At 54.4% G+C, this 27,152-nt stretch overlaps 1 protein-coding gene across 1 annotated transcript; it reads left to right on the forward strand.

Annotated features, from left to right (window-relative positions):
• Nucleotides 1-246: 246 nt before the first annotated feature.
• On the forward strand, nt 247-20,845 carry LOC134509127 (uncharacterized). Its single transcript, XM_063321607.1, is given in 8 exon segments — nt 247-252; nt 3,976-4,012; nt 4,015-4,067; nt 9,168-9,344; nt 11,797-11,844; nt 13,046-13,246; nt 13,248-13,410; nt 20,772-20,845. Coding segments are annotated over 8 exon segments (759 nt in total).
• Nucleotides 20,846-27,152: the final 6,307 nt, after the last annotated feature.

Raw genomic sequence — 27,152 nt, forward strand, 5'->3', positions numbered from 1 at the left:
ATGCAGCTCAATCTTTCTGAAAAAGTGTTGTGTTCCTACTCAGAGTTCCAGTAGCTGCACGGCCAAGGCACCAGAAAGTCCTTCAGCACACGTGAGAAGAGATGCCCATACCCACAGCCAAGGGGAAGAGCCTGTCCTAGTAGGGCCTATGGCAGGGCGAGAGTGGGGAGAAGGAAAACCTAAGCTGCCCCTGCCTGCGTTATAAGAAGGTACAGACCCTAGCGACCCAGCCAGCAGCACTCAACCATGGCGGTGCGGCTGGTGCACTCTCAGGGATGGAGAAGACCTGCGAGAAGGGAGGGAGGGAGTGTGTGGAGAAGAGGCTGGTCTGACGGGAGAAACGTGGGCAGCTGAGAACAAGGAGGACTGGAGGATGCTCAGATGTTTGCAGCATGTGTAAAACACAGCTGTGGGAACAGAGGGCTTACACACGGCAGGAGGGATCCCAGGGTGACTGCCCTGTGGGATGATAGTAGTCTCGGAGGAAAATGGCGGCTCCTGTGTGGTTGCTGCATCTCATCACGGTGCACAGCTGCTTCATGGCTGCAACTCCATCTGTGCTGCCCTACACCCCAGGGATCCCTGCCAGGCACGGGATTGCAAGGAAAACTGTAGGAGAGGAAGCTTGGTGCTCATCTCCGGCGGGGTCATGGAGGCAAATGGCTCCTCCTCACCAGGCGGATCTGAGCCCTCCCAGCTGGCCCCCTCGGCAGGCTGGGGTTTGCCTTGCAGGAAGGGGCAGCAGGGGAGGTTCTGCTCTCCAGTCCTCCTTGAGATGGCAGGTCCACATCCCACCCCTGCCTGTGTCAGGCCATGATGGCAGGCATGTCGCTGAGCTCTGGAAAAGAAGACACACAGTGAGCTACCGAAATACCTGCAGTTCTTTTGCCAGCCATCATGAGCAAACAGAAGCTGGCTGAAAACGCGGGCAGCCCAGGTTGCGTCATTTGGTCTGGATGACAGAGCTCCGTGGGGGCAGAAACGTGGTGCATGGGAGCATGGTCCCCAGCCGATCCCACCCTGCCTTGCAGACCCAAGACTCCTCAGCACCTCCGGGCTCTCTTTTCACAGCATCACAGAGTAACGCGTGGTGGAGGGAACGTCTGGAGGTCTCTGCCCCAACCTCTGCTCAAAGCAGGGCTAATTAGATCGGGATGCTCAGGGCTTCGAACATCTCTGAGGGCAGATATTCCCCACCCGGGCCCCTCTTCCCGTATCTGACCACCCTCATGGGGAAGATTTCTTTTTCTCTCATTATGGCTACCCAAAGTTTCCAAGGTTGCAGCTTGTGCTGTGGCTACTGCACATCCGAGAGACATCTGACTCTGTCTTCTCTACACTCTCCCGTTAGATGGCTGCAGACAGCGATAAGACGCCCCTTGACCTTCTCTTTCACTGAGCAAATCCAGATTTCAAACGTCTCGTCCTCCAGCTCAGCGGCCCCATTGACCCCACTCCCGTTTGTCACAATCTGCTTGGTGCTGGGGAGGGGGAACTGGACCCAGTGCCTAGATACGGCCTCACCAGTGCTGCACAGAGAGGATAAATCACTGCCACCTGAGACTGAGACAACCCAAGATGCAGCCATCCTTCACCATAGCATGGGCACCCATCACCAACCCATCCATCAGGACCCTGGTGCCTCCACAGAGATGGCCTAAGCAGGATGTGGCTCCTGGCTCTCCTTGCCCTACTCAACTGTCCTGAACCTGTTGTAGGTGCCGCTCTCCAGCACCGGGCCACCATCATGGGCACAGCAGGAGAAACTCCACTCTCCCCACCTGCACGGGGCAAAGCACCTGGGTCAGGCCACCGCTTGCTGTGGTTCCCCTCGCAGCTCCCTGCTGCCCTGGACACCTTTTTTCTATTTTTTCGAGGCAGGAACTCCCCTGGTATTTTGGGATTTGCTCAGCTCCTTACCGAGAAGGGACTCCAGTGCATGACTAGACTATGCATGAGCTTCACTATGCCAGTTCAGAGACAGAGAGAGCTCATGGGACTAAAACCAGACCAACAGTGCTACTGATTGGCTTTCCTGTATGGCAAGCCTGATCTTAAGAGTCGGGGACCCAACTGAGTCAGCCCTCAGGCCTCCTTCTCTAATCACTGGAGGAAGACAGGAATTTCCAGAGGTGATCCATTCCCTCTGGCTTTATGACAGAAGATCTCTCTCTCTCCCTCTCTGTTGATTGTAGATGGAGCCTAGATGATCAGCTTACATTAAATCCCTAACCTGCCCATGGCTAAATTCAGATCTGATGAATTCCACCCAAAGGAGACAGCAACACAGCTTCCTTATGCTAGGAGCTGTTTGCAACAGGCTTCAGCAACGGCAAACGCTCCCATAATTAAGAGGTGAGAGTTCACTTTTTAACCAAAAAAGCGAGGAAGCGGCTCAGTCTGTTCTTCGCCTTCTTGCTCAGTTTGCTACCATCACAGTGGGGATGGCAAGCTCTTCTCGGACATCATTTGTCTGCTGAGAACTAAGTGCCAAGTAAAAATGGGACCAAGGGCCTAAGCATTCTTCAGGGGGATCCTATGGATCAACACCTTAATAATACGTCCCTAACCTCTTGCACCCAAGGACGCAGCCTCAATTTTTTTTTTTAACAAATCGTTCCACATCTTCCTGGCTCTTCTGGAAGCCAGTTTTCAGTAGTCATGATGACTGTGTTTCCATTCCTTCAATGACGAAACACGGGATAAAACACTGTTTAGAAAGCGCTTCAAATGACATAATTTCAGCTCACGTTTTCCAGAAGAGAGGGTTCTTTGTCAGACGTCTCCGGAAGTTCTCATGCCTAGGAAAAAACCCAAGCCCAAAAGCTGCTGCAAATAAAATGGCTTTAATCTATGCAGAGGAAACACTAAGTTACATCTACTCCACACCAGCAAGCGAGTAAATCCAAAACCCTCCTGTCTGCTTCCGCATCAAGAATACTCACAGTGAGACTTGTGTATTTCAACAACAATACGGATTCCATTAAATCCCCTTGATCCCCTCCTCCAGATCGTCGATAAAGACATTAAACAGAACCGGCCCCAGCACCAAGCCCTGCAGACCACATGGGGCGCCTTATCCACAACAGTAAAAGTGGTGATTTTTACTCTCCTGCATGAAAATGGGGCTCTTTTCTCTGTTCCATCTCCACAAATCCAGGTTGATTTAGCTTTTCCAGGAGCCCCAGATTGGGATGTTTTCCCCCAAGAAGTAGGGGGGGTTCCCCCAGTGCAGACCCACAATCAGGGGGTTCCATCTATTTATTGTGCCGTGGCGGCAGCTCCCCTTGGTGTGTGCGACCCACGGGGGAGAGTCCCCGCTTTGGGGGAATAGGCCCCAAATCGGGATGGGAAAAGGGGGAAAAGGAGAAGGGGGAAGGGGCGGCTTTGGAAAGCGCTTTGACGTCTTCGAGAGAGACTCAGAGGGGAGGGCAAGCTTCCAAATCCTTTCTACAAACAGGCTTTCTTTGCATTTTAGAAACCTCATATGGCATAGACACGCTTCTGCATCTATTTACACATCTATATATACAAATTGTCTATTTACACTTCCATGGAATATCTACTAAGAGTTAGATCTATTTAGACTTAAGCATTAACACTTCTTATACAGAACATCTAATTAGACTAGCTATCTGTTTGGACATACATTTTGACACTTGAATATCTCTTTATAAATAAGTCTGCTAAAAATCTTGTCATAGTCTAAGCTCCTTTATATCATACAAAATCACAGAATCCATACAGAGAGAGGTTTTTATTTGGAACTCCTTTTATCTATGTAAATGCTTATTATTTTTCAATAGATCTAAAAATGAAAGACTGTTCCCCTATTTCAATGCTTCACACCCAGACTTACAGGTTTTAACAGTTTTTAACCACCACACCACCAACCCCCGAATTTTCAGACATTTTGGGGCTGCCCGGCCCCAGCAAGGTGCAGCTGAGGAAAAGCCAGGGGCCTTGGCCGAGGAGGAGGAGTGGGAAGACAACAGCGACAAAGAGCTGTCCCAGGGGAAGACATCAGCATCCACACCATCTGGGTCAACGCCTCCGTCCCGGAGCTCTTCCAGGACACCCACGCTGGTCCCCAGGAGGAGTCCGGCCGGCCCAGCCGCCTGGGCACAGAGGTGGCAGGAGACATAGCTGGAGACCTGCAGAGCGTGTCCCCTGCCTCGGCTGGTCCCACGGATGCTGAGCTGGCAGCTTGTGCTCTGGATGGAGCTCCTGAGCAAGAGGGGCACCGCACGCCTCTGGCTCCCACGGCTGAAGAGGAGGCAAAGGCACCAGGTTCTCCTGTCTCCAGCGAGCAAGCCCCAGCAGCAGAGAGAGAGAGGCAGGAACCTGCCCCATATAGCCCCCCGTCCTACAAGTCTCTGGAGGACATGGCCCTGTGCATGGTGAAGGAGCTATGGTTGCGATGGTCCTCATTTGCAGCATTGTTCCTGGCGCATGGTCAGCGCTATGGTTGCGATCCGGCACAACCTGGCAAAAAGCAAGGCTGCGGCAACAGCAGCAACACCAGCAGCAGCAGCTTAGGACACTGAGTCTCCCTCAGCTGGGGAGCCTCGGGGAGAGGCCAGCACAGCCCCTCTCGTCCCAGCGGCACGTGAAACTGGAGAAAACATGGCTTCTGCCTTGTCTGAAGACCACTACGGTGGGACCAGCACAGCCACTGTCTTGCTGGCAGTGCACACGGATGAAGCGGCTGCTTCCGTCCTTGAAATCTCTCCGGCAGAAGCTGGCACTCCCCAGTTTGCCCCAGTAGCGCAGGCAGAGAGGCAGGAACCTGCGCCGCGCAGCCCCACAGCCTACAGGTCTCTGGAGGACATGGCCCTGTGCATGGTGACGGAGGCTCCGGTCAGCGCTATGGTTGTGATCTGGCACAACCCTGCAAAAAGCAAGGCTGCGGCAACAGCAGCAACACCAGCAGCAGCAGCAGCTCAGGACATCGAGTCTCCCTTGGCTGGGGAGCCTCAGGGGGATGCCAACACAGCCCCTCTCACCGCAGCAGCGGACAGCCAAGGAGACGCAGCAGCTTCCCTCGTGCCCCTCGGCACCAGGTGAGGACGTCCTAGGTAGATCCCCAAGCCGAGGGCAGACCTGGCCCGGCCGTCCCGGCGAGCGGCAACCAGGGCAGGCTGGCAGCACTGCAGACACGGGGACTGGCCCTGCCCTGGCCACCCCTCCCTGGGGAAAGCCCTCAGTGGCGAGGGGCTGGCAGGAGCTGGCCCCTTGCCCACCCAGCCCCTCGCCTACAGCTCTCCTCCCCCCACAGGCATCGCCACCCTCCAGCACGCCCCGGCTCCATGGCCTTCCCTCTTCAGGAGGGCGCTCGAGCCTCTGCGCAGGGCCTTCCGCTGCTCCTGCATCACAGGACAGGAGCAGCAGTAACGCCCTGCTGCCAGTGCCAGGCGGGTCCCCGGAGAGCCTTCAACCCACCAGCAGACCAACGCTCCCATCCAACTTGGTCTTCTCTGCAAACTGACTGAGGCTCCACTCGATCCCCTCCTCCAGATCGTCGATAAAGACATTAAACAGAACTGGCCCCAGCACCGAGCCCTGCAGATCACTGTGACCGGCCGCCAACTGGATTGAATGCCATTCACCACAGCACTCTTTGCGCCCGGACACTCAGACGGTTTTTCACCCAGCGAAGCGTACGCCCATCCAAGCCACGGGCAGCCAGTTTCTCCAGGAGAACGCTGTGGGAAACCGTGTCAAAGGCTTTACTAAAGTCTAGGTAGGCAACAGCCACAGCCTTTCCCTCGTCCACTACGCAGGTCACCTTGTCATAGAAGAAGATCTGGTCAGTCAAGCAGGACCTGCCCTTCATAAACCTATGCTGATGGGGCCTGATGGCCTGGTTGTCCTGTATATGCCGCCTGATGGCACTCAAGAGTATCCGCTCCATAACTTTTCATGGCACATCATCGCTGCCCCGGTGACACCGCAGTGTCCCAAATGACATCACCACCCCCGCAGGCACACACACACACACACACACACACACACCCTTTTCTTATTCCCCCAAAAAAAGGAACAAAACGACCAGACCCAGGGCTGGCCCCTTCCCCTCAGGGGGGCTCTGCCACCGGCTGCAAACCTGGGCTGGGGCATCTCTCGAGCAGCACGAGACACATACAATGAGGCACCTGGAAAACAAAAATCCCCAATTAGAGTTCAGCGTGCGAAAAAAATAGCACAGAAGAGAGTAGAGGAACTCCGTCAGACCGAGGGATGGGACAGCAGCTGAGCTACAGGAGGATTCTAGGCAAACATCTCAGCTCCAAATACAGCACAACCTTCAAAAGCCAGCGCCAGCTCAACTCTTAAAGTCAGGATTAAGACTAACCGATGCCATTTTGAACACGTCCTTAGCGTAACGGCGAACCCTCCGGCTGGCGCTGGGAAACGCCGGGCCCCTTCCTCCCAGCGTGGCCGCAGGGAGATCCATCGCCTTGCGTGCGGGGCGGCAGGAGCGGGCTGGGCCGTAACCAGAATCGATGCCGACGGAGCCACCGCCGCAGCTACAGCCCTCACGCTGCTGCCGCTGCCCACCTCGCTCGCTGGGTCGATGCAGCTAAGAGGGACGGGTCAAACCCTGAATAGCAAAAAGGAACAATAAAGAACAAAGCTCGGTTGTTCGCTTCACGTCGAAAAGGTGTGCCCACGTTTACATACACTCATTAAAAATACTTACACTCTGAAAGTATTCGACTTTCCTCTGGCACCAGTTTAGCTCGCACAGCTGTGAGTTGATACCATTACAGTAGCTCTCTCCAAAATACAGAGTTATAATTGGACTACAGGGTTTTTTCCGTGCCACGCAAGGAGGAGGGACATCCAGCCAGCTGCACTGCCCGAGAGAGATGCTACTGGGCTGCCGGGGAAACGCGCCACTGAAAGCCAGACAGAAAGAAAGTACTTCAGAGCACGCCGCCCAAATATCAGGAAAAACCCCACAACAATGCCTTACATTCGGCTGCCTCTCTTTTTAAAGCTTTAGAACCAACCCCCGACTGCTTAAGGGCACCTCCTAAACTGTATGCTACAGCTAGACCCCCCGGCAGCGCTCCCTGGGTCCAGCACTTCGAGGGCAGGGCGGGCCGGGCCCAGCCGCCCCCCTCCGAGCCCAGCGCCGCCCGGCGTCCCCCCCATCCCGAGTGCCCCCGGCCCCGGCGGCAGCACCCGGGGCCCTTCCCCGCCCCTGCGGCCACTGCGACCCGCCCGCCGCCGCCGGAACCCCCCGGGACGCCTCTGCCCGACCCGCGCCGTCCGCCCGCAATTAACACCGCGGCGGGGAGAGGCCCAGAGGTGTAAAAACCTGCTGTGCTCTGGGCTGGGCTGGCCACTACGCGAACGACACGCGCTCTCTTTAACCTCTCTCCCCTCCCAGAAGAGAAGGGAGAGAGAATAAGGCAGACGGAGGCTTATGGGTCGGAAAGAAGCTGAACGACTTTAATGAAATCTTAACAGTAACGATAAAAGATGACCATACTAATAAAAAAGGGAAAAATACAATATATGCAAACCCAGTATCAGAGTCCTCCTCGGACGCCGGCCACTGAAGGAAGAGGCTGACCCGTTGCTCCCTCAGCGTTTATGCTGAGCACGATGCCCATGGGATGCAATACCCCCGTGGTCAGCTTTGGGTCACCTCTGCCCTCGTCGGCCACCACTGAGCACCTCCATCCTCCTCCTGCCCAGCAGCACCTCCCCACCAGCAGCTACCGCCACCTGCCGCAGGCCCCTCAGATCAACCCCCGCAGCCCCTACAGATCTCCCCTGGGCTTTACCCCCAGCCCTGCCCCACACTTTCCCCCACGCCTGCCCCAAAACCCTCCCTCGCAGCACCTCCCAGCCCTGCCCCATACATCCCCACGGCATTTGGCCTTGTCGAACCTCACGCCATTGGCCTTGTCCCATCGATCCAGCCTGTCCAGGTCCCTCTGCAGAGCCTTCCGACCCTCCAGCAGATCGACACTCCCGCCCAGCTCGCTGTCCTCTGCAAGCTGACTGAGGGTGCACTCGATCCCCTCCTCCGGGTGGTCGATAAAGACATGAAACAGAACCGGCCCCAGCACCGAGCCATGGGGAACACCACTGTGACCGGCCGCCAGCTGGACTGACCTCCATTCACCACCACGTACGCCCATCCACGCCACGGGCAGCCAGTTTCTCCAGGAGAATGCTGTGGGAAACTGTGCCAAAGGCTTTACTAAAAAGTCTAGGTAGGCAACATCCACAGCCTTTCCCTCGTCCACACCACCCCTTTCCTCCCTGGACCAAAGAGCCCATGGGGACGGCCAGAGAGCAGAGGCCCTGCGGGGAGGGCAGTCTCAGTCAGAGCAGCTGCTCAGCTCCCACCCAGATGCGAGCACCGCGCAGCCCCCAGCTCTCAGAAGGTTTCAAAAACCACAGGGCTGCTTCTTGAAAACGTCCCCATTCCTAAAGGCACGGATGCTTCCCCTTCCCAGAGGGGCCAGCCCAGAGCAGGCAGAACCGCAGGCAGCGGAGCCAGAACTGATGCCGGCACTGGAGCGTCACTGTGTGGGAAGGCAGCTGCCTGCAGAGGACACCAAGGCCTCTTTGCTTCAGCCAGCAGCCCCCAACAGCAGGAGAGATCCCCCCGCCTGGTGTCCCCGCAGGCTGACGTTGCTGAGGACGGCGAGACGGGTGCGACGAGAGCTGGCACCAGGTGCCGTGGTGAAGGCCTTGCGCTTGGGCTCCTTGAGGAGCACCCCTGGAGAAGGGCAGGGAGAGAGCGGCCACGGGCGCACCTGGGGACACCTGCGTGTCACACAGCAACCCTGGCACACCCGGAGGAGCCAGACAGGAGCAATGCCTGGGGACAAGGCCCAGGGCGGGGGCACCCCGAGCTGCTGAGCGCCCCCAGGACGGAGCTCTGCAGAGGCCGCTGCCGCCGGGCTGGGTGGGAGCTGTTGGCTCGGGCCTGGCAGGGCCCCCGCCAGGGCAGAGCAGGGGCTGCCCCACGCCGGTCCCGGCCGGTCCCGGCCGGTCCCAGCTGGTTCAGAGCCACGGCACAGCTGGTCCCAGCCGGTCCCAGGCGTGGGCATCTCCATGGCCACCACCAGGGCTCTGTGATGCGGTCGCCGCATCATACGGAGGCCATTGTGACGCCGGTGACCGCGGGGGTATTTAAGGAGCGAGAGCCCGGGGGTACCCACTCCCAGGAGAGCAGCTCCCTCGGGAGGGAGCATCTCCCCTGGGTGACCATGGCAGATCGACGGCTGAGGACGCCGAAGATGCCGATGGAAGAGGAGGCGAACGCCCACTCCCAGCCCGACAAGGGGCTGCCGAGCCTGCAGAAGAGGCGCCAGGTGAGGGACGGGGCAGGAGGGAGAGGCCGGTGGTGGGACGGGGCCGCTCGGAGCTGCCTTGCTGCCGGGGCCGGGCTTGCTGGCATGACTGGCATGACTGACTTGTAGGATGGCATGACTGGATGGAGAGATGAGGGGAGGGCAGTGGATTTTGTCTACCTTGGCTTCAGCAAGGCTTTCGATACGCTCTCCCACAGCATCCTCACAGGGAAGCTTAGGAAGTGTGGCTTAGAGGAATGGAGAGTGGGAGGGCTTGAAAAGTGGTTGAAAGGTAGAGCTCAGAGGGCTGTGATCAGGGGCACAGAGTCTAGTTGGAGGTCAGTGACGAGTGGTGTTCCCCAGGGGTCAGTACTGGGTCCAGTCCTGTTCAATATATTCATCAATGACCTGGATGAAGGGACTTGCACCCTCAGCAGGTTTGCTGACACTACAAAGCTGGGAGGGGTGGCCGACACACCGGAAGGCTGTGCCGCCGCACAGCGAGACCTAGACGGGCTGGAGAGTTGGGCAGAGAGAAACCTTATGAAAGTCAATGAGGGGAAGTGTAGGGTGCTGCACCTGGGGAGGAGTAACCCCATGCACCCGTCCAGGTTGGGGGCTGACCTGCTGGAGAGCAGCTCTGCAGAGAGAGACCTGGGAGTCCTGGTGGGCAACAGGATGACCGTGGGCCGGCCAATGTGCCTTTGTGGCCAAGAAGGTCAACGGCATCCTGGGGTGCACCAAGAAGAGCGTGGCAAGCAGGTCGAGGGAGGTCCTCCTCCCCCTCCACTCTGCCCTGCTGAGGCCGCATCTGCAGTACTGTGTCCAGTTCTGGGCTCCCCGGTTCAAGAAGGACAGGGAACTGCTGGAGAGGGTACAGCAAAGGGCTACCAAGATGATGAGGGGACTGGAACAGCTCTCTTAGGAAGAAAGGCTGAGGGACTCGGGTCTTTTCAGTCTGGAAAAAAGAAGACTGAGGGGGGACCTTATCAATGCTTAGAAATACTCAAAGGGTAGGTGTCAGGAGGACGGGGCCAGGCTCTTTTCAGGCTGGGCACAAACGGGCAGCAACTTGAAGATAGGAAGTTCCATCTAAACATGAGGAGGAACTTCTTGACTTTGAGGGTGACAGAGCACTGGAATGGGCTGCCCAGAGAGGTGGTGGAGTCTCCGTCTCTAGAGACATTCGAAACCCGCCTGGACGCGTTCCTGTGCAACCTGCTCTGGGTGACGCTGCTCTGGCAGGGGGTTGGACTAGCTGATCTCCAGAGGTCCCTTCCAGCCCCTATCATTCTGTGATTCTGTGGGGGCCGCTGTGCCAAGGCAGCCACCTCCACCCCAGGCCTTCTCCTCCTCCTGCCCACAGGTGGCCCACAGGCAACCAGAGGTAGCGCCGCAGGGCAGGCAGAGCCCGGCCTCGTCCCTCCATGGGGACAGGCTGCCACGGCTCCCCTGCCCAGAGAGTTTGCAGGCCGCTGGGAGGCGCCGCGCACAGGTAGGGAGCCCGCGGGAGACGGGGCCAAACGTCCTCCCAACGCCGGGAGCTGCCGATGGGCAGGCGGGACATGCAGGAGGGGACAGGCGGGCTCGGCCCCCGTCACAAGCTGGGTCCACCGAGCCATGCCCAGCAGGATGCCCGGGCATGCCAGGGCTCCCGCGAGTCACCGTGGGCTGCGAGGGGCCCAGTCCTCTCCCAGCTGTCTCTGGGACTGGCAGCAGCCGCCTGCGGGGACGAGCGCTGCCCGGGGGGCTGGCGGGGGAGCCCAGCCCGGCCGCAGGAGCTCTTCCAGCTGGGCCGTGGGGACCAGGGCCAGAGTCACACAGCCTCTCTCCTCGGCTTCTCTTGCAGTCGGACAGCGTGGTGCGCAGCAAGGCACTGCCCTGCAGCAGGGTGGTGCTGCAGGAAGACACGCAGCCCAGGCAGGCAGGGACAGCCGGGCACGCCACCGCCGCTCGGCCAGCAAGACGCGCCAGCAGCTGCTGCAAGCTGCCGCCTCTGCCACCAGCACCCTCGACTCCTTCTGCCGCGGGCTGGGAACCAGCCAGCAGCACTGCAGCCAGCGGCTGCCTACGGCCGGTCCCACCTGCTCGGGGCATCAACGGTGAGCGGGGCAGACCTGCGAGGGTGAGGACGTTCAGGCCTGCCCAGCAGCTCCCTCCAGCCTACAGAGGAGCTATAAAGGACACGGCCCGGTGCCTCACGAGTGAGGTCCTGGCCAAGGTTTTCCTTGGAAGCGGGGGACCCAGCCAGCAGCCAGCAGCACCACGGGGAAGGGCTGAGGCCATGACACCAACATCAGACAAGGACAAGATCCTGTCCATCAAGACAGAGTCCCTGGAGGAGCTGGAGAGGAGCTGCCTGGCCCGCACCAGGCGCAGCCTGGCCCAACTCAGGAATGCCACCCTGCAGTGGCAGCAGGACAGCCCGGAGGGAAAGCCAGGGGCCTTGGCCGAGGAGCAGAAGTGCAAAGACAGCAGTGACAAGGAGCTATCCCAAGGGGAAGACACCAGCATCCACACCATCTGGGTCAACGCCTCCGTCCCGGAGCTCTTCCAGGACACCCACGCTGGTCCCCAGGAGGAGTCCGGCCGGCCCAGCCGCCTGGGCACAGGGGTGGCAGGAGACATAGCTGGAGACCTGCAGAGCGCGTCTCCTGCCCTGGCTGGTCCCACGGATGCTGAGCCGGCAGCTTGTGCCCTGGCCGGAACTCCTGAGCAAGAGGGGCACCGCACGCCTCTGGCTCCCACGGCAGAAGAGGACGCAAAGGCAACCGCTTCTCCCATCCTCAGCGAGCAGGCCCCTGCAGCAGAAGTAGAGAGCTGGGCACCTGCCCCATACACCCCCCCAGAGTACGAGTACGAGGCTCTGCAGGACACAGCGCTGAGCATGGTGAGAGAGGCTCTCATCAATTCTGTGCTTGTGAACCAGTGCTTGCAGGCACCTGCCCCATACACCCCCCCAGAGTACGAGTACGAGGCTCTGCAGGACACAGCGCTGAGCATGGTGAGAGAGGCTCTCATCAATTCTCTGCTTGTGAGCCAGCGCTTGCAGGCACCTGCCCCATACACCCCCCCAGAGTACGAGTACGAGGCTCTGGAGGACACAGCGCTGAGCATGGTGAGAGAGGCTCTCATCAATTCTGTGCTTGTGAGCCAGCACATGCAGGCACAAAATGTGGATGCGGCAACAGCAGCAACACCACTTGCAGCGCCACAGGACAGGGAGTCTGCCTCGGCTGCAGCAGAGGCAGAGGGGCAGGCACCTGCCCCATACACCCCCCCAGACTATAAGGACGAGGCTTTACAGGACACAATCCTGAGCATGGTGAGAGAGGCTCTGATAAATTCTGTCCTTGTGAGCCAGGAAAAACTGGCAAAACGCAAGGCTGCAGCAACAGCAGCAACACCACCAGCAGCAGCTCAGGACACCGAGAGCCAGGCACCTGCCCCACACGGACCCACAGCCTCCGACGAGGCTCTGCACGACACAGCCCTGTATATCGTGACGGAGGTCGTGGGCAAGGCTGTGCTTGTCACCCAGCACGACCGGGCACAACGCATGGACACCGTGGCAGCAGCAACACCTGCAGAACCTTGGGACACCGAGTCTGCCTTGGCTGGAGAGCCTCAGGGAGAGGGCAACACGGCCCCTCTCACCCCAACAGCCCTCGGTGGCGAGGGGCTGGCAGGAGCTGGCCCCTTGCCCACCCAGCCCCTCGCCTACAGCTCTCCTTCCCCCACAGGCATCGCCACCCTCCAGCATGCCCCAGCTCGATGGCAACAGCCCTCCCTCTTCAGGAGGGCGCTCAAGGCTCCGCGCAAGGCCTTCTGCTGCTCCTGCATCACGGGAGAGAAGGAGCAGTAGTGCCCTGCTGCCAGTGCCAGGCGGGTCCCCGGAGATGGCGCCTGGCCCTGAGCCTGCGCAGCGTCCAGAGGGAGTGGCACGGGCAGGCAAGCAAGGGATGGGTGCATGGACGGCACCCCAGGCATTCAGCTGCCCTGAGGACAGCGTGCTGCCAGCCTCTGCTCGGCTGTGGCTGTTTTCTGAGGTCAATAAAAGATGATGATTTTACCCCAGTGCTCGTCTGTACCTGGTCCGTTGCAGGAGAAAGACAGCTATTGACCAACAACCCCAGGTCCTTTTCCACCAGGCAGCTCGCCAGCCACTCTTCCCCAGGCCTGTAGTGCTGCATGGGGTTGTTGTGACACAATTGCAGGACCACAGCCTAGGAGGCTCTGCAGGACATGGCCCTGTGCATGGTGACAAAGGCTGTGGTCAGTGCTATGGCTGTCATCCAGCGCAACCTGGCCCAAAGCACCCAGGCTCTCGGCAGGGACACCTCCCACTAGACCAGGCTGCTCAAAGCCTCATCCAGCCTGGCCTTGAACACCTCCAGGGATGAGGCATTGACAGCTTCCCTGGGCAACCTGTTCCAGCGCCTCACCACCCTTACAATACAGAAATTCTTCCTGATATCCAATCTAAATCTGCCCTCTTTCAGTTTGAAGCCGTTACCCCGTGCCCTATCATTACACTCCCTGATAAAGAGTCCCTCCCCATCCTTCCTCTAGGCCCCCTTTAGGGACTGGAAGGCTGCTCTAAGGTCGCCCCGGAGCCTTCTCTTCTCCAGGATGAACATCCCCAACTCTCCCAGCCTGTCCTCATAGCATAGGCGCTCCAGCCCTCTGATCATCTTCGTGGCCCTCCGCTGGACCCCTTCCAACAAGTCCACGTCCTTCTTGTGCTGAGGACTCCAGAGCTGGACGCAGTACTCCAGGTGGGGTCTCACCAGAGCGGAGCAGAGGGGCAGAATCACCTCCCTCGACCTGCTGGCCACGCTTCTTTCGATGCAGCCCAGGATGCGTTGGCTTTCGGGGTTGCAAGCGCGCATTGCCTGCTCATGTTGAGCTTCTCGTCCACCAGCACCCCCAAGTCCCTCTCCTCAGGGCTGCTCTCAAGCCATTCTCCGCCCAACCTGTAGGTGTGCCTGGCATTGCCATGACCCAGGTGCAGGCTCTTGCACTTGGCCTGGCTGAACTTCATGACGTTCACACAGGCCCACCTCTCGAGCCTGTCCAGGTCCCTCTGGATGGCGTCCCTTCTCTCCAGTGTGTCGACCGTGCCACACAGCCTGGTGTCGTCAGCAAACTTGCTGAGGGTGCACTCAATCCCACTGTCCATGTCACTGACAAAGACGTTAAACAGCACTGGTCCCCGTACTGACCCCTGAGGAACAGCACTCGTCACTGGTTTCCATGTGGACATTGAGCCATTGACTGCAAGCCTTTGAGTGTGGCCATCTAGCCAGTTCCTTATCCACCGAGTGGTCCATCCATCAAATCCATGCTGTTCCGATTTAGAGACCAGGACGTCGTGCGGGACAGCGTCAAACGCTTTGCGTAAGTCCAGGTAGATGCTGTATCTACCAATGTGGTGGCAACATCATAGAAGGCCACCAAATTTGTCAGGCACGATCTGCCTTTGGTGAAGCCATGTTGGCTATCACCAATCACCTTCTTATTTTCCATGTGCCTTAGCAGAGATTCCAGGAGGATCTGCTCCATGACCCTGCCGGGCACAGAGGTAAGACTGACCGGTCTGTCGTTCGCTGGGTCATCCTTTTTTCCCTTTTTGAAATTGGGACCCTGCCTTTGCATTCTGCAACTTGGGTGCTGTAGTTGGAGCCCTTGCCGGTGAAGACCGAGGCGAAAAAGTCATTCAGCACCTCAGCCTTCTCCATACCCTGCGTGACCAGGTCTCCTGCCTCCTTCCTGACAGGGCCCACGTCTTCCCTAGTCTTGCCTTTACCCCTGACGTACTTAGAGAAGTTTTTTCTTGCTGTCCTTGGTGCCCCTAGCCAGATTTAATTCTCTCTGGGCTTTAGCTTGCCTAATCTGGTTCCCGGTCACTCGGACAGTTTCTCTGTATTCCACCCAGTCAACCCGTCCTTACTTCCACCCTCTGTAGGCCTCCTTTTTGCTTTTGAGCTTGTCCAGGAGCTCTTTGTTAATCCGCGCAGGCCTCCTGGCATTTTTGCCTGACTTCCTCATTCTTGGGATGCACCGTTCCTGAGCTGAGCTTGGAGGAGGTGATCCTTGAATAGTAACCAGCTCTCTTGGGCCCCTCTTCCCTCCAGTACCTTTTCCCATGCTACCCTGCCAAGCAGGTGCCTCAAGAGGCCAAAGTCTGCTCTCTTGGAGTCCAGGGTAGTGAGCTTGCTGCGTGCTCTCCTCGCTGCCCCGAGGATCTTGAATTCTACCATTTCATGATCACTGCAGCCGAGGCTACCCTTGAGCTTGACACTCGCCACCACCTCCTCCTTGTTGGTAAGGACAAGGTCCAGCGTAGTTCCTCTCCTTGTTGGCTCCTCTACCATTTGAGGAAGAAAAAACGTGTCCAGAAATACCCCAACTGCGCAGCAGGTTGTTTAGCCAGTCCCATTCATTATCGATCTATAGCTGATTAAACCCTTTGTTCAAGTGCTGGATACTTTTATGGATAGACTCAGAGTGGTCAGAAAGATTCATACAACACATACCTTCAAAATCTTCACACCCGTGGCCTTGCGCTAAAAGCAAAAAATCAACGGCAGCTCTATTTTGCAGCGTAGCATGCCGAATAGAATCTACATCTGCTAATAACCCACTTAACGCTCACGACGTGGCATTGGTCTGTTTAGCCAGCCAACACCCTATTTTATTCAGCGTATTTAGTGCCGTTGCTGTTCCTAGCGAAGGGAGAATACTTAGCCCTATTCTTTGTCCGAGCTTCGGGAATGTTATACGGTCGTCACAGGATGGAGTAAAGGTATGAACTGTTCTCTTGGCGCTGTGGTTACTGTGTGCTCTGCTCACTGTGTCTTTGGCCGCACGCAGGCCTCTGCTCGTAGATCTGCCCCATCTCCCCCTTTTTTGTTTAACACCAGACCATTTATTAACAAGGTCGCCATGACTGGTGCTTCTACTCGTCGTGACGCTCTTAGCAGGTTATGTACTGAACACAATTAAAAACAGAATCAAAAAGAACCCTGCTAAGGCAATAAATACCCAGATTCCTAAATTTAGCCCAGAAAGCCAATTTCGTTGGATTTACCCACGAGAAATCCTTTTGTAATATTTCAAATACATTGCGGTTCATTAAGTCTTGAATCTTTAGTATTTGAGCTTTTAGCTGATCATGGAAAGGACGAATATTTTGTTGCAACGACATGTCAAAAGCACCTTGGAGATGGTGTTTAACCATTTCCCAGCCATGTAGCAACGTATTCCAGGGGAGAGATGTAACACAAAGTCTTCGAGAGTTGTACTCCCAACCACAATACAGAGAAAGACGTGTTTTTAACGCATTTTGCTGATCCCCTATCCATATTACTGCTGTTTTATACCCTACTCGCGTTAAATTTACACAATAAGATTGATTACGTTCTTGTATACTTGCATTTTGAGCCGAAGCAAACATACGGATGAGAAGTACAAATCATTACAGAATTGTCTTGCTCACAACTTCTATTTGTTGTAGTATTATCTGTGGTTAGCATGCACCCCGATTTAAGGTGCTTATAATACACCTTCGGTTGTTCAGGCCATTCAACAGTTCTTACGAAATGTCGCTCTACTGCTGTGGATGACAAAGAAGACATGTTTAGAAAATTTAAAACATGAGAGCGTATGTGGACAATAAAATAAGGAAACTGTCTTTTTCATAAAAGCACCATTAATTGCAGTAAAAGATTAAATAACAATTGGTTCTCTACTTGTTTTATAAATGCTCCTTCCAGTCTTTGAACAATACCAGGACCATATTGAGAGTCTGCCACTACGTTTAACGGTTCCTGTTGATATAAGTCAAAAGCCTTTACTGTGTCCCTGAACCATCTCCAAACACCGTACGGGTGCCAGCAAGAGGCTTTGGTGCTAGCAGGATGCACGGCTGTAAAGGAATTTGTGAAAGTGACTGTAATAGTCTGTGCCAGGGGAAAGAATAATTTATTTGCCCAATATAGTGTCCTAAGGCAATTTGCAGGTTAAGACTTTGTGATAACCACGGGTCAAGGTCGTCCTTTTTGACGGGGACGTGTATGTGGCTTGGATCCATTCCAGAAAGCTGCTGACAGCCCAAACGACCCTGGGAAAACAATCGTGGTAACATTTCAATCATCATAGTTACTGGTTTTGAAAAGGTATGTGGCAAAAATACCCACTCTAATGCAGTCAGGCTCTTTGCGAGTGCATCATCCCACTGTCCTATCAGGGCGTAAGGTTGAAATTCCTGTAGGAAGGTGTTCAATGCGTCCTGCAGCAGTAGTAGACTATATCTTATCTGCAACGTGCGTGCTGTAATGCCTTCTGAGCTGTTGGGGTTAATGAATGTGGAACCTAATGGGGAGGGGGGAGGGGGGGGCAGACACAGCGCTTCAGGGCGTCCCCTGTATCTTCAAAGTACGCCCATGTCTCTCTCCCCCTCTCTGACCCGAGACAGCCCCCTTATATCCTGCACTGGATTGAGTAGAAAAGTACAGGCTAGAGTCGCCGCACGCGTGGCCAGCACATGGGGCGGGTCTCACCAGACTCATGATCCAGCTTTGCCAACAGCGGCTGTCTGATACGTGACTACATTGTTGCAATCCCTTCTTGTTATCTTCTTCTGTGAAGGTCGGGTTCTCATGGGTATGCACATAGTTTTTGCAGCAACATATTCTACAACTCGTACACGGGTACGATGCAAAGCGGCACCTACAACCGATGGTATAATGCTTATTAAACACAGCAAACAGCATACTAAACATAACAGACAAATTCCTTCCACACAGGCAATAATTTGCTCCAACCAACCCCACCCCCAAGTCCATCCAGCAAAGAGCTTTCACCCAGTGGTCTCCACAAGTTGCTGGTTCGGTCGGCGCAGTTCTTGCACCTGGGCATGGATGGATTTGGAGTGGTCACTTAGATTCATAGAACACAGTCCTTTAAAATCTTGACGGCCATGTCTGTGAGCGGAAAGCAAAACCGTGTCTTGACAACCATGTCTGAAAGCAGCTCTGTTTTGCAGCATCGCATGTCGAATACTACCTACATCTAGCAATAACTCAGAAATAGCTGTACTAGTAGCATTACTAAACTTATCCTTGGCAGCAAGAGAGTCCTTGTTAGCAAGAACCCTTGGCAGCAAGAGAGTCCTTGTTAGCAAGAGCGCATGCGGACTCCCTGTTCTTGCTGGTACTGTGCTTTGATCTTCTTCAACAACAGGCCAAGATTCTTGAGCAGCTCGATAAGGTGTCTGTGAGTCCGTTACAGACTTATGTCATCCAAATGTTTTTCTTGCCAGCACCCGAGGCTGAATAACAATCGGTGTGATATATGTGTTTTCCAGCACCCGGGTGCGAGTCCCTTGAGTGTATTTACAATCCTCCTCGCCGATCTTCCGTTGTTTTCCCATATTCTACCCCCTTGCTTAAGAGACCGCTTCTTCTGGGGTTCATTTTAGTCTCGCAGGGTGTAACACAGAGTAATTTACTAAGGCATGCAATAACATAGACACATATAGGAAAAAACCCAAAACATATCTCTATGGTACTGCTTTGAATTGGGTGTCCTATTTCTCTTTTTCTGCCGCTTTCTCGTAGCGCGTGTGGCATACTTCGGTGCTAACGTGGCACATTTCCCATCTAATTCTTCTTGTTTGGGTTTCTTTTTTTTTTCCTCTCTCTTTTTTTCCTCTTTTTTTTTCTTTTTTTTTCCCCCATCACTTACGACTGACATAAAAGTCTGCCTTTGCAACCAGAGCTCAGTTTCTCATTTTCCTTAAGTTTCTCATTTCCTACAGAGCACCCTATAGATTTTGGCTCAACTCCTTTTCCCGATCGACCACGATCTTATAGGCAAACAACAAACAACTAGCCATACGCCCTGCACGGGCGAGCCGTTCCTGAGAGCGTAAGCATGTCGGCTGGTGAAAACTCCCCCAAGATTTCAGGACTTCCATCGGTTCTACGGCCCATCCTGGTCTGTCTACCTGGGGCGCGCTCGCCTTACGTCTAAACGTTGTGTATATACAAACTTCTTCACTTGATGGAGTGTCGGCCCTAGTCGCGTACGAGAACAGGACCACACCGGGCAGAACACCTGCTCCAGGGCAGTCACCGAACGACACTGCACACAACAAAAAACAAACAGTAGCACAGATGCTGATCAGCAGGCAGAAGCTGGCGCCCGCACACACTTACACAGCAGACATACAAAACCAGCACTTCTATCTCAGGGAGACGGCTGGGGAGGGGAGGGGCTGAGGTGGGCGGTGGCAGGAGCTAAACAGCTCTGGCTCCCTCCTTCTCTGCTGACATGCTGACAATGTACCGCAATACCCCGATTCCGGCTGCGCACGTACAAACGGTTGATAAGGAGGAAGAGATGCAGTACCTGGCGCAAATGGAGAAGGGTTAAAAATGGAGGAGCGCGATAACAACTTTCGTTGCTGTTGCTGTAAAATCCCCACAGTTGGAGCAGATGCAGGCATAGCTTTAATTGGGGTTAAAGGTGGACATAAATCAGGTTCAGTCTCTGGATGTATTGGACCAGGATCAAAGGGGGTTCCCAGGATCATCCTCAGGGCTATTACAGAATAGGGTAGAGTGAACTGGAGTGCCTCCTTTCCCTTCGGCATGTTCTGATCTTGGCAAGACCGGGGGGCAATCGTCTGCTTTAAAATTAGGAGGTGCGGCGGTTGCCCCAGACGGGGCAGCATCGTTATTGCTCGCAGCTTGTCTGATACCCTCCTGTTTCCGTATTATCTCTGGATTTTGCCACCAATCGGTTTGATAAGAGATAGATCCCACTCGGTTGCAAGCTTCTATCATATCTATTAAGCCTGGATTCTCTAAGGCTTGTAAGATACGCCTACAATCGACATGAGCATTCTCCACCGCAAGCTTTAACATCAGTGCTTCCTTGGCTTCTACGTTCTCCACTTGTTTATGAATAGCTTCCTGCAGGCGGTCAATAAATGCCACGTAGGGTTCATTAGGACCCCGCTTGACAGTTGTGAAAGACTGAGTTGCCTTTCCCATGTCAGGAACTTTTACGATAGCTTGTAAAGCAAAGTCTGCTGACTGTCTTAGTATCTCTGGAATTAATCTCGCCTGCAGCTGTGGGGTATCAACAGGCGCTTCCCCTAACAACTGAGGGATGCCCGCTCCCCGTAATGGATCGCCGTCCCCTCTTGACAAATTATCTACTGCGGCGGCGCTGCACGCATCTCTCCAGTGAGCCATAAAAAGAACTCGCTGTGTTGGGGTAGAAATAACTTTGGCCAGCTGCTTGATATCGAATGGAGTTAGTGTGTGTCCTTTCCTAATGTTATTTAATAGTCCTTGTGCATAAGGGGAGGTTAGTCCATGCCGCATAATCGTTTTCCACATTTCTCTAACCAGCTCCCACCTTATCGGTTCCCAGGTATTCGTCCCGTTTTGATTAAGCAGTACCGGACAGGCGATGGCAGTAGCGGCTTCCATATCGCCGTCCTGTAATGCCTGTTTACGTAAGTTCTGCCAGTGTTGAGCAGGATCATAAGTTGCAGTGACTGCCGGACTTGGAGCTGGACTTGGCAAGGAATCGCCCCAACCCGGTAACACAGGAGACCGCGGCGGTATCAACGTCACATCTAGCGGGGGTGCTAACGGCGCAGCCGGACAGCTCGGGGGTTCAGGTTTCCCCCCCTCCGTCTGAGTGGTAATCGGGCTGTCCGGTGCCATAGCTGCAACGGCGGCTGCTGTGGCATTTCGTTTGGATTTTACCTGCTGTAAAGTACCTTTAATCAACCTCCAAGTTGTCAAAACCTTTGTGGCAGTCGCATCCCCTTTTGTGGCAGCCTCAAGTAAAGTTTCGCCCGCTTGCTCCCAACTTGATAATTGGAAAGCCGTTGTAGAATCAGCGGGAAGACCTTTGCTTTTTAGCCATGCCAGTAAAAGCTGAGGAGTTCCTTCATCGTATTTAACACCCCTTTTACTTAAAAACTTTTCTAAAATACATACAATCGCCTTTTCCTCTGAGGACACTTTCGATCCCATCCTCACACGTCCCCGGCTGCTCGCCTTTTCCTGGTGACTATTTGTCCGGACTGCAGCTCTCCGATACCGCTGCCTTTTTTCGTTCAGCCGGGCTGCTCCACCGGTCGTACATTCCTACGATTCAAGTTCTCGTACGTTCCTACGATTTTTGTCCCTGTTCGGGCGCCATTTGTGGAGCATGGATTCACGGACTCTGGCGGGGTACAGACCAAAGACCTTTATTGCAACAATCTGACAGGCTTTATAGCTATACACGCTCTCCACGCCCAAGTTGTGTCCTGCTGATAGGTTGGGGGTCGACTGCCGGGCGCTTGTCTACTTCTTCCGATTGGTTTCTGCTGTCTGTTCACGAGGAGCAGCAACTTCACTCTCCCACAGCAACTTCACTCTCACGTCCTGTTCCTTGATGATACTCCCCGATACTTGTTTTTCTGTTCTCTCAAGCCCTCTCTCAAGGACGCAGCTTTATCTCATCAAGGTCGAACAGACCTCCTATGCTGCTCTCTATTCCCACAAGTCAGTATCCATCCATTCCAACGCTCCAATCGTAAGAGCCATCCCACCACGTCTCTGTGATGCCAACGAGATCGTAGCCCTGAAGGCGCGCGCACATCTCTAACTCCTCTTGCTTATTTCACAGAATCACAGAATCACAGAATCTTAGTGGTTGGAAGGGACCTCTGAGATCATCGAGTCCAACCACAAAAAAAACCCAAACAAACAAAAAAAACCAAAACCAAACACCAACACCCACCTACTAAACTCCACACCCACAACCCCACACACAACACCCCACCACAAACAATAATCTTGGGCACTAGAGCATGCCCTGAAGAGCCATGTCTACACGTTTCTTAAATACCTCCAGGGATGGTGACTCCACCACCTCCCTGGGCAGGCCGTTCCAGTGCCTGACCACTCTTTCAGTAAAGTAATTCTTCCTAATATCTAATCTAAATCTCCCTTGCCGCAGCTTCATACCATTTCCTCTGGTCCTGTCGTTATTCCCTTGGGAGAAGAGGCCAACCCCTGCCTCTCTACAGTTTCCTTTCAGGGAGTTGTAGAGGGCAATGAGGTCTCCCCTCAGCCTCCTCTTCTCCAAACTAAACATGCCCAGCTCCCTCAGCCTCTCCTCATAGGACTTGTTCTCCATACCCCTCACCAGCTTGGTGGCTCTCCTCTGGACACGCTCCAGCACTTCAATGTCTTTCCTGTAGTGAGGGGTCCAAAACTGAACACAGTACTCGAGGTGAGGCCTCACCAGTGCCGAGTACAGAGGCACAATGACTTCCCTACTCCTGCTGGCCACGCTATTCCTGATACAAGCCAGGATGCCATTGGCCCTCTTGGCCACCTGGGCACACTGCTGGCTCATGTTAAGCCGGCTGTCCACCAGCACCCCCAGGTCCTTTTCTGCCGGGCAGCTTTCGAGCCACTCTTCCCCAAGCCTGTAGCGTTGCCCGGGGTTGTTGTGACCAAAATGAAGGACCCGGCACTTGGCCTTATTAAATCTCATCCCATTGGCCTTGGCCCATTGATCCAACCTGTCCAGGTCCCTCTGTAGAGCCTTCCTACCCTCGAGCAGATCAACACTCCCACCTAGTTTGGTGTCATCCGCAAACTTACTGAGGGTGCATTCAATCCCCTTTGTCTAGATCATCAATAAAGATATTGAACAAGACTGGCCCCAAAACTGATCCCTGGGGGACACCACTGGTGACTGGCCGCCAACCAGATTTTGCTCCATTAATCACAACTCGCTGGGCACGGCCGTCCAGCCAGTTTTTTATCCAGCGGAGGGTACACTTGTCTATGCCATGATTCTCCAGTTTCTCCAGGAGAATGCCGTGGGGGACGGTGTCGAAGGCCTTACCAAAGTCCAGGTAGACAACATCCACAGCCTTCCCCTCATCGAGAAAGCGGGTCACATGGTCATAGAAAGAGATCAAGTTGGTCAGGCAGGACCTCCCTTTCCTAAACCCATGCTGGCTGGCCCTGATCCCTTGGCTGCCCTGCACTTGCCTTGAGAGCTCACTCAGGATGATCCTCTCCATGATCTTTCCCGGTACAGAGGTCAGGCTGACAGGCCTGTAGTTTCCGGGATCCTCCTTCCGGCCCTTCTTGTAGATGGGCGTCACATTGGCCACCCTCCAGTCATCTGGCACCTCTCCTGTTGACCAGGATTGTTGACAGATAATGGAGAGAGGCTTGGTGAGCTCTCCTGCCAGCTCCCTGAGAACCTTTGGGTGAATCCCATCCGGCCCCATAGACTTATGCGTGTCCAGGTGCATAAGCAAATCATTAACTACTTCCTCCTGGATTACAGGGGGGTTGTCCTGTTCTCCATTCTTATCTTCCAGCCCAAGAAGCTGAACACCCTGGGGGTAGCTGGTCTGACTATTAAAGACAGAGGCAAAGAAGGCATTAAGTATCTCAGCCTTCTCCTCGTCCTTGGTTGCAAGGTTTCCCCCCGCATCCAGTAAGGGATGGACATTCTCTGTCACTCTCTTTTTGATGATGTATTTATAGAAAATTTTTTTGTTGTCCCTTATGTTAATTGCCAGGTTGAGTTCCAGCTGGGCTTTTGCCTTCCTGATTTTTTCTCTGTATGACCTAACACGATCTCTGTACTCCTCCTGTGTTGCCTGTCCCCTCTTCCAAAGGTGGTAAACCTTCCTTTTTTCCTTAAGTCCCATCAAGAGCTCTTTGTTCATCCAGGCCGGCCATTTTCCCCGCCCTTTGATTTTGCGCCTCATGGGGACAGCCTGCTCCTGGGCCTTTAGGATTTCCCTCTTGAAGAGCGTCCAGCCTTCCTGGGCTCCTTTGTCTCTCAGGACTACCTCCCACGGGACTCTCCCAACCAGGGTTCTGAACAGGCTAAAGTCTGCGCACCGGAAGTCCAAGATGGAGGTTTTGTTAACCCCCTTCCTTACCTCACTATGGATGGAAAACTTAACCATTTCATGGTCACTAAGCCCAAGACGGCCTCTGACCTCCACGTCCCCCACTAGCCCTTCTTTGTTTGTGAACAGTAGGTCTAGCAAGGCACCTCCCCTGGTAGGCTCACCTACCATTTGTGTCAGGAAGTTATCCTCCATACACTCGAGGAACCTCCTAGCCTGCCTGCTCTCTGCTGTGTTATATTTCCAGCAGATGTCTGGTAAGTTGAAGTCCCCAACTAGAACAAGGGCTGGCATTTGCGAGACTGCAGCCAGCCGCTTACAGAATACCTCATCAACCTGCTCATCCTGGTTGGGTGGTCTATAGCAGACTCCCAGCACAAAATCACCTCTGTTAGCCTTCCCTTTCACCCTTACCCATAAACACTCAACTTCTTCATCACTGGAGTCTATCTCTATAGAGTCAAACAGCTCCCTAACCTACAGAGCCGCACCCCCCCCCCCTTCCTTCCTTGCCTATTCCTTCTGAAGAGCTTATAGCCACTCATTGCAGCATTCCAGTCATGACCATCATCCCACCACGTTTCCGTGATGGCGACTATGTCGTAGTTGTCCTGCCGCACAATGGCTTCTAGCTCATCCTGTTTGTTGCCCATGCTACGTGCATTAGCGTAGATGCACTTAACCTGGGCTACTGATTTCACCCCCATCTTTGGCCCTTGACACTCAGGTTCATTACCAGCGGGCCTGGTTTTATCCCCTTCCCCCTTAACTTTCGGCTTAGAGCTCTGTCCATGAGCTTTGTTAACTCTTAGCCTAGTACCCTTTTCCCCTTCTAGGAAAGGGTTTTCCCAATGTTTTCTAGCAGTAATTTCTAAACTTCTATCACCTTTCTCTGATGAAATGTCAGAGTGGGAGTCCTCACTAATGTGGTCTCCTTCAAACCGTGTGTCGTGGTTTAGCCTCAGACGGCAACAAAGAACCACGTGCCGCTCGCTCGCGCCTTCCTAATACAGGAAGAATCGTAAGAAAAGGCAAGACTCTTGGGTTGAGACAAAGGCAGTTTAACAGGACAGCAAAGGGAACAGGCAAACAACAACAACAACAACAACAACAACAACAACACGGATAGGGGAATATACAAACGCGATTACGGAACCGCCGCTCCCTGCCGCTCGCCGGCCGGACCCGGGACGCCCCAGCCCGCTTTTAAGCAGCAACTTCCTGCCCCCTCCCCCGGCAGCTCAGGGTGGGCGTGGCTCACATGGCATGGAATACCAGGAAAAATTAACCCTATCCCCACCGGAACCAGGACATTATCCACCCCTTATTCCATACCATCTATGCCATGCCCAGCAGGTTCCAATGAATTGCCACCACTTTCCCCTGTTATATATATATATATGTATATACACACATATAATGCCCTTAGTTTATGGGCCATCCCTCCAAAGTGTCCGTTGAGTTCTTTTAATCCACGGCTTTGGGCTCCATCTGTTAGAACAGTCTCTCAGGGCAGGTGAGATGCTGGGTGGTGCTGGTCTGTTGCATGCTGTATTTTTCGGAGCTTGTGACTGGTGCACCTGGTGTGGCTCATGCATGCAGTCCGTGGGCTGAAGATGTAGATCTTGAGGAAACTGCTGGGCACCAGCTGCTGAGATCAGTTCTTATCCCATCATCCCTGTGCCTTACTTGTAGTACAACTGATAGCAATTATAGCAATGAGGACATACAGTGACAGTGTTACTTAGCAATTAACAGCACACAATCTGATTCATTGGCTATTCTCGCCCAAAATCAGATCCCCATGAGGTACACATCGGACTTCCCCATCCTGCCGCATCACCCACCAAGTGCACCCAGGTCCTTGGGCAAAAGCAATCCCACGGATGGGTTTGCCTTTGCCTGAGGCAGGACTAACCCAGACTGTCTTCCCTAGCATATTCTTCATGTGCACTACGGGGACTTTATCCCCTTCTACAGTACGTGGAAGTTTTGATTGGGCAGGGCCAGCCCGATTGTTAGATCCCCTGGTGTTAACTAGCCAGGTAGCGTTTGCTAAATGAGTATCCCAGTGTTTTAAAGTCCCACCACCCATTGCTCTCAGTGTAGTTTTTAACAGTCCATTGTATCGTTCTATCTTCCCAGAGGCTGGTGCGTGATAGGGGATGTGATACACCCACTCGATACCATGCTCTTTGGCCCAGGTGTCTATGAGGCTGTTTCGGAAATGAGTCCCGTTGTCCGACTCAATTCTCTCTGGGGTACCATGTCGCCACAGGACTTGCTTTTCAAGGCCCAGGATAGTGTTCCGGGCAGTGGCATGGGGCACAGGGTATGTTTCCAGCCATCCGGTGGTTGCTTCCACCATTGTGAGCACATAGCGCTTGCCTTGACGGGTTTGTGGCAGTGTGATATAATCAATCTGCCAGGCCTCCCCATATTTGTATTTCAGCCATCGCCCTCCATACCAAAGAGGCTTCAAACGCTTGGCTTGTTTGATCGCAGCGCATGTCTCACGTTCATGGATGACCTGTGCAATAGTGTCCATGGTCAAGTCCACCCCTCGGTCACGAGCCCATCTATATGTCGCATCTCTTCCTTGATGGCCTGAGGAGTCATGGGCCCACCGAGCTATGAATAGTTCACCCTTATGTTGCCAGTCCAGATCCACCTGAGCCACTTCAATCCTAGCGGCCCGATCCACCTGCTGGTTGTTCTGATGTTCCTCCGTGGCCCGACTCTTCGGTACGTGGGCATCTACATGGCGTACTTTCACAACCAGATTCTCTATCCGGGCAGCAATATCTTTCCATAGTTCAGCAGCCCAGATGGGTTTGCCTCTGCGCTGCCAGTTGCCCTGCTTC

Source organism: Chroicocephalus ridibundus, unplaced genomic scaffold, assembly GCF_963924245.1.
Source record: "Chroicocephalus ridibundus unplaced genomic scaffold, bChrRid1.1 SCAFFOLD_177, whole genome shotgun sequence".
Classification (NCBI taxonomy): Eukaryota; Metazoa; Chordata; class Aves; order Charadriiformes; family Laridae; genus Chroicocephalus; species Chroicocephalus ridibundus.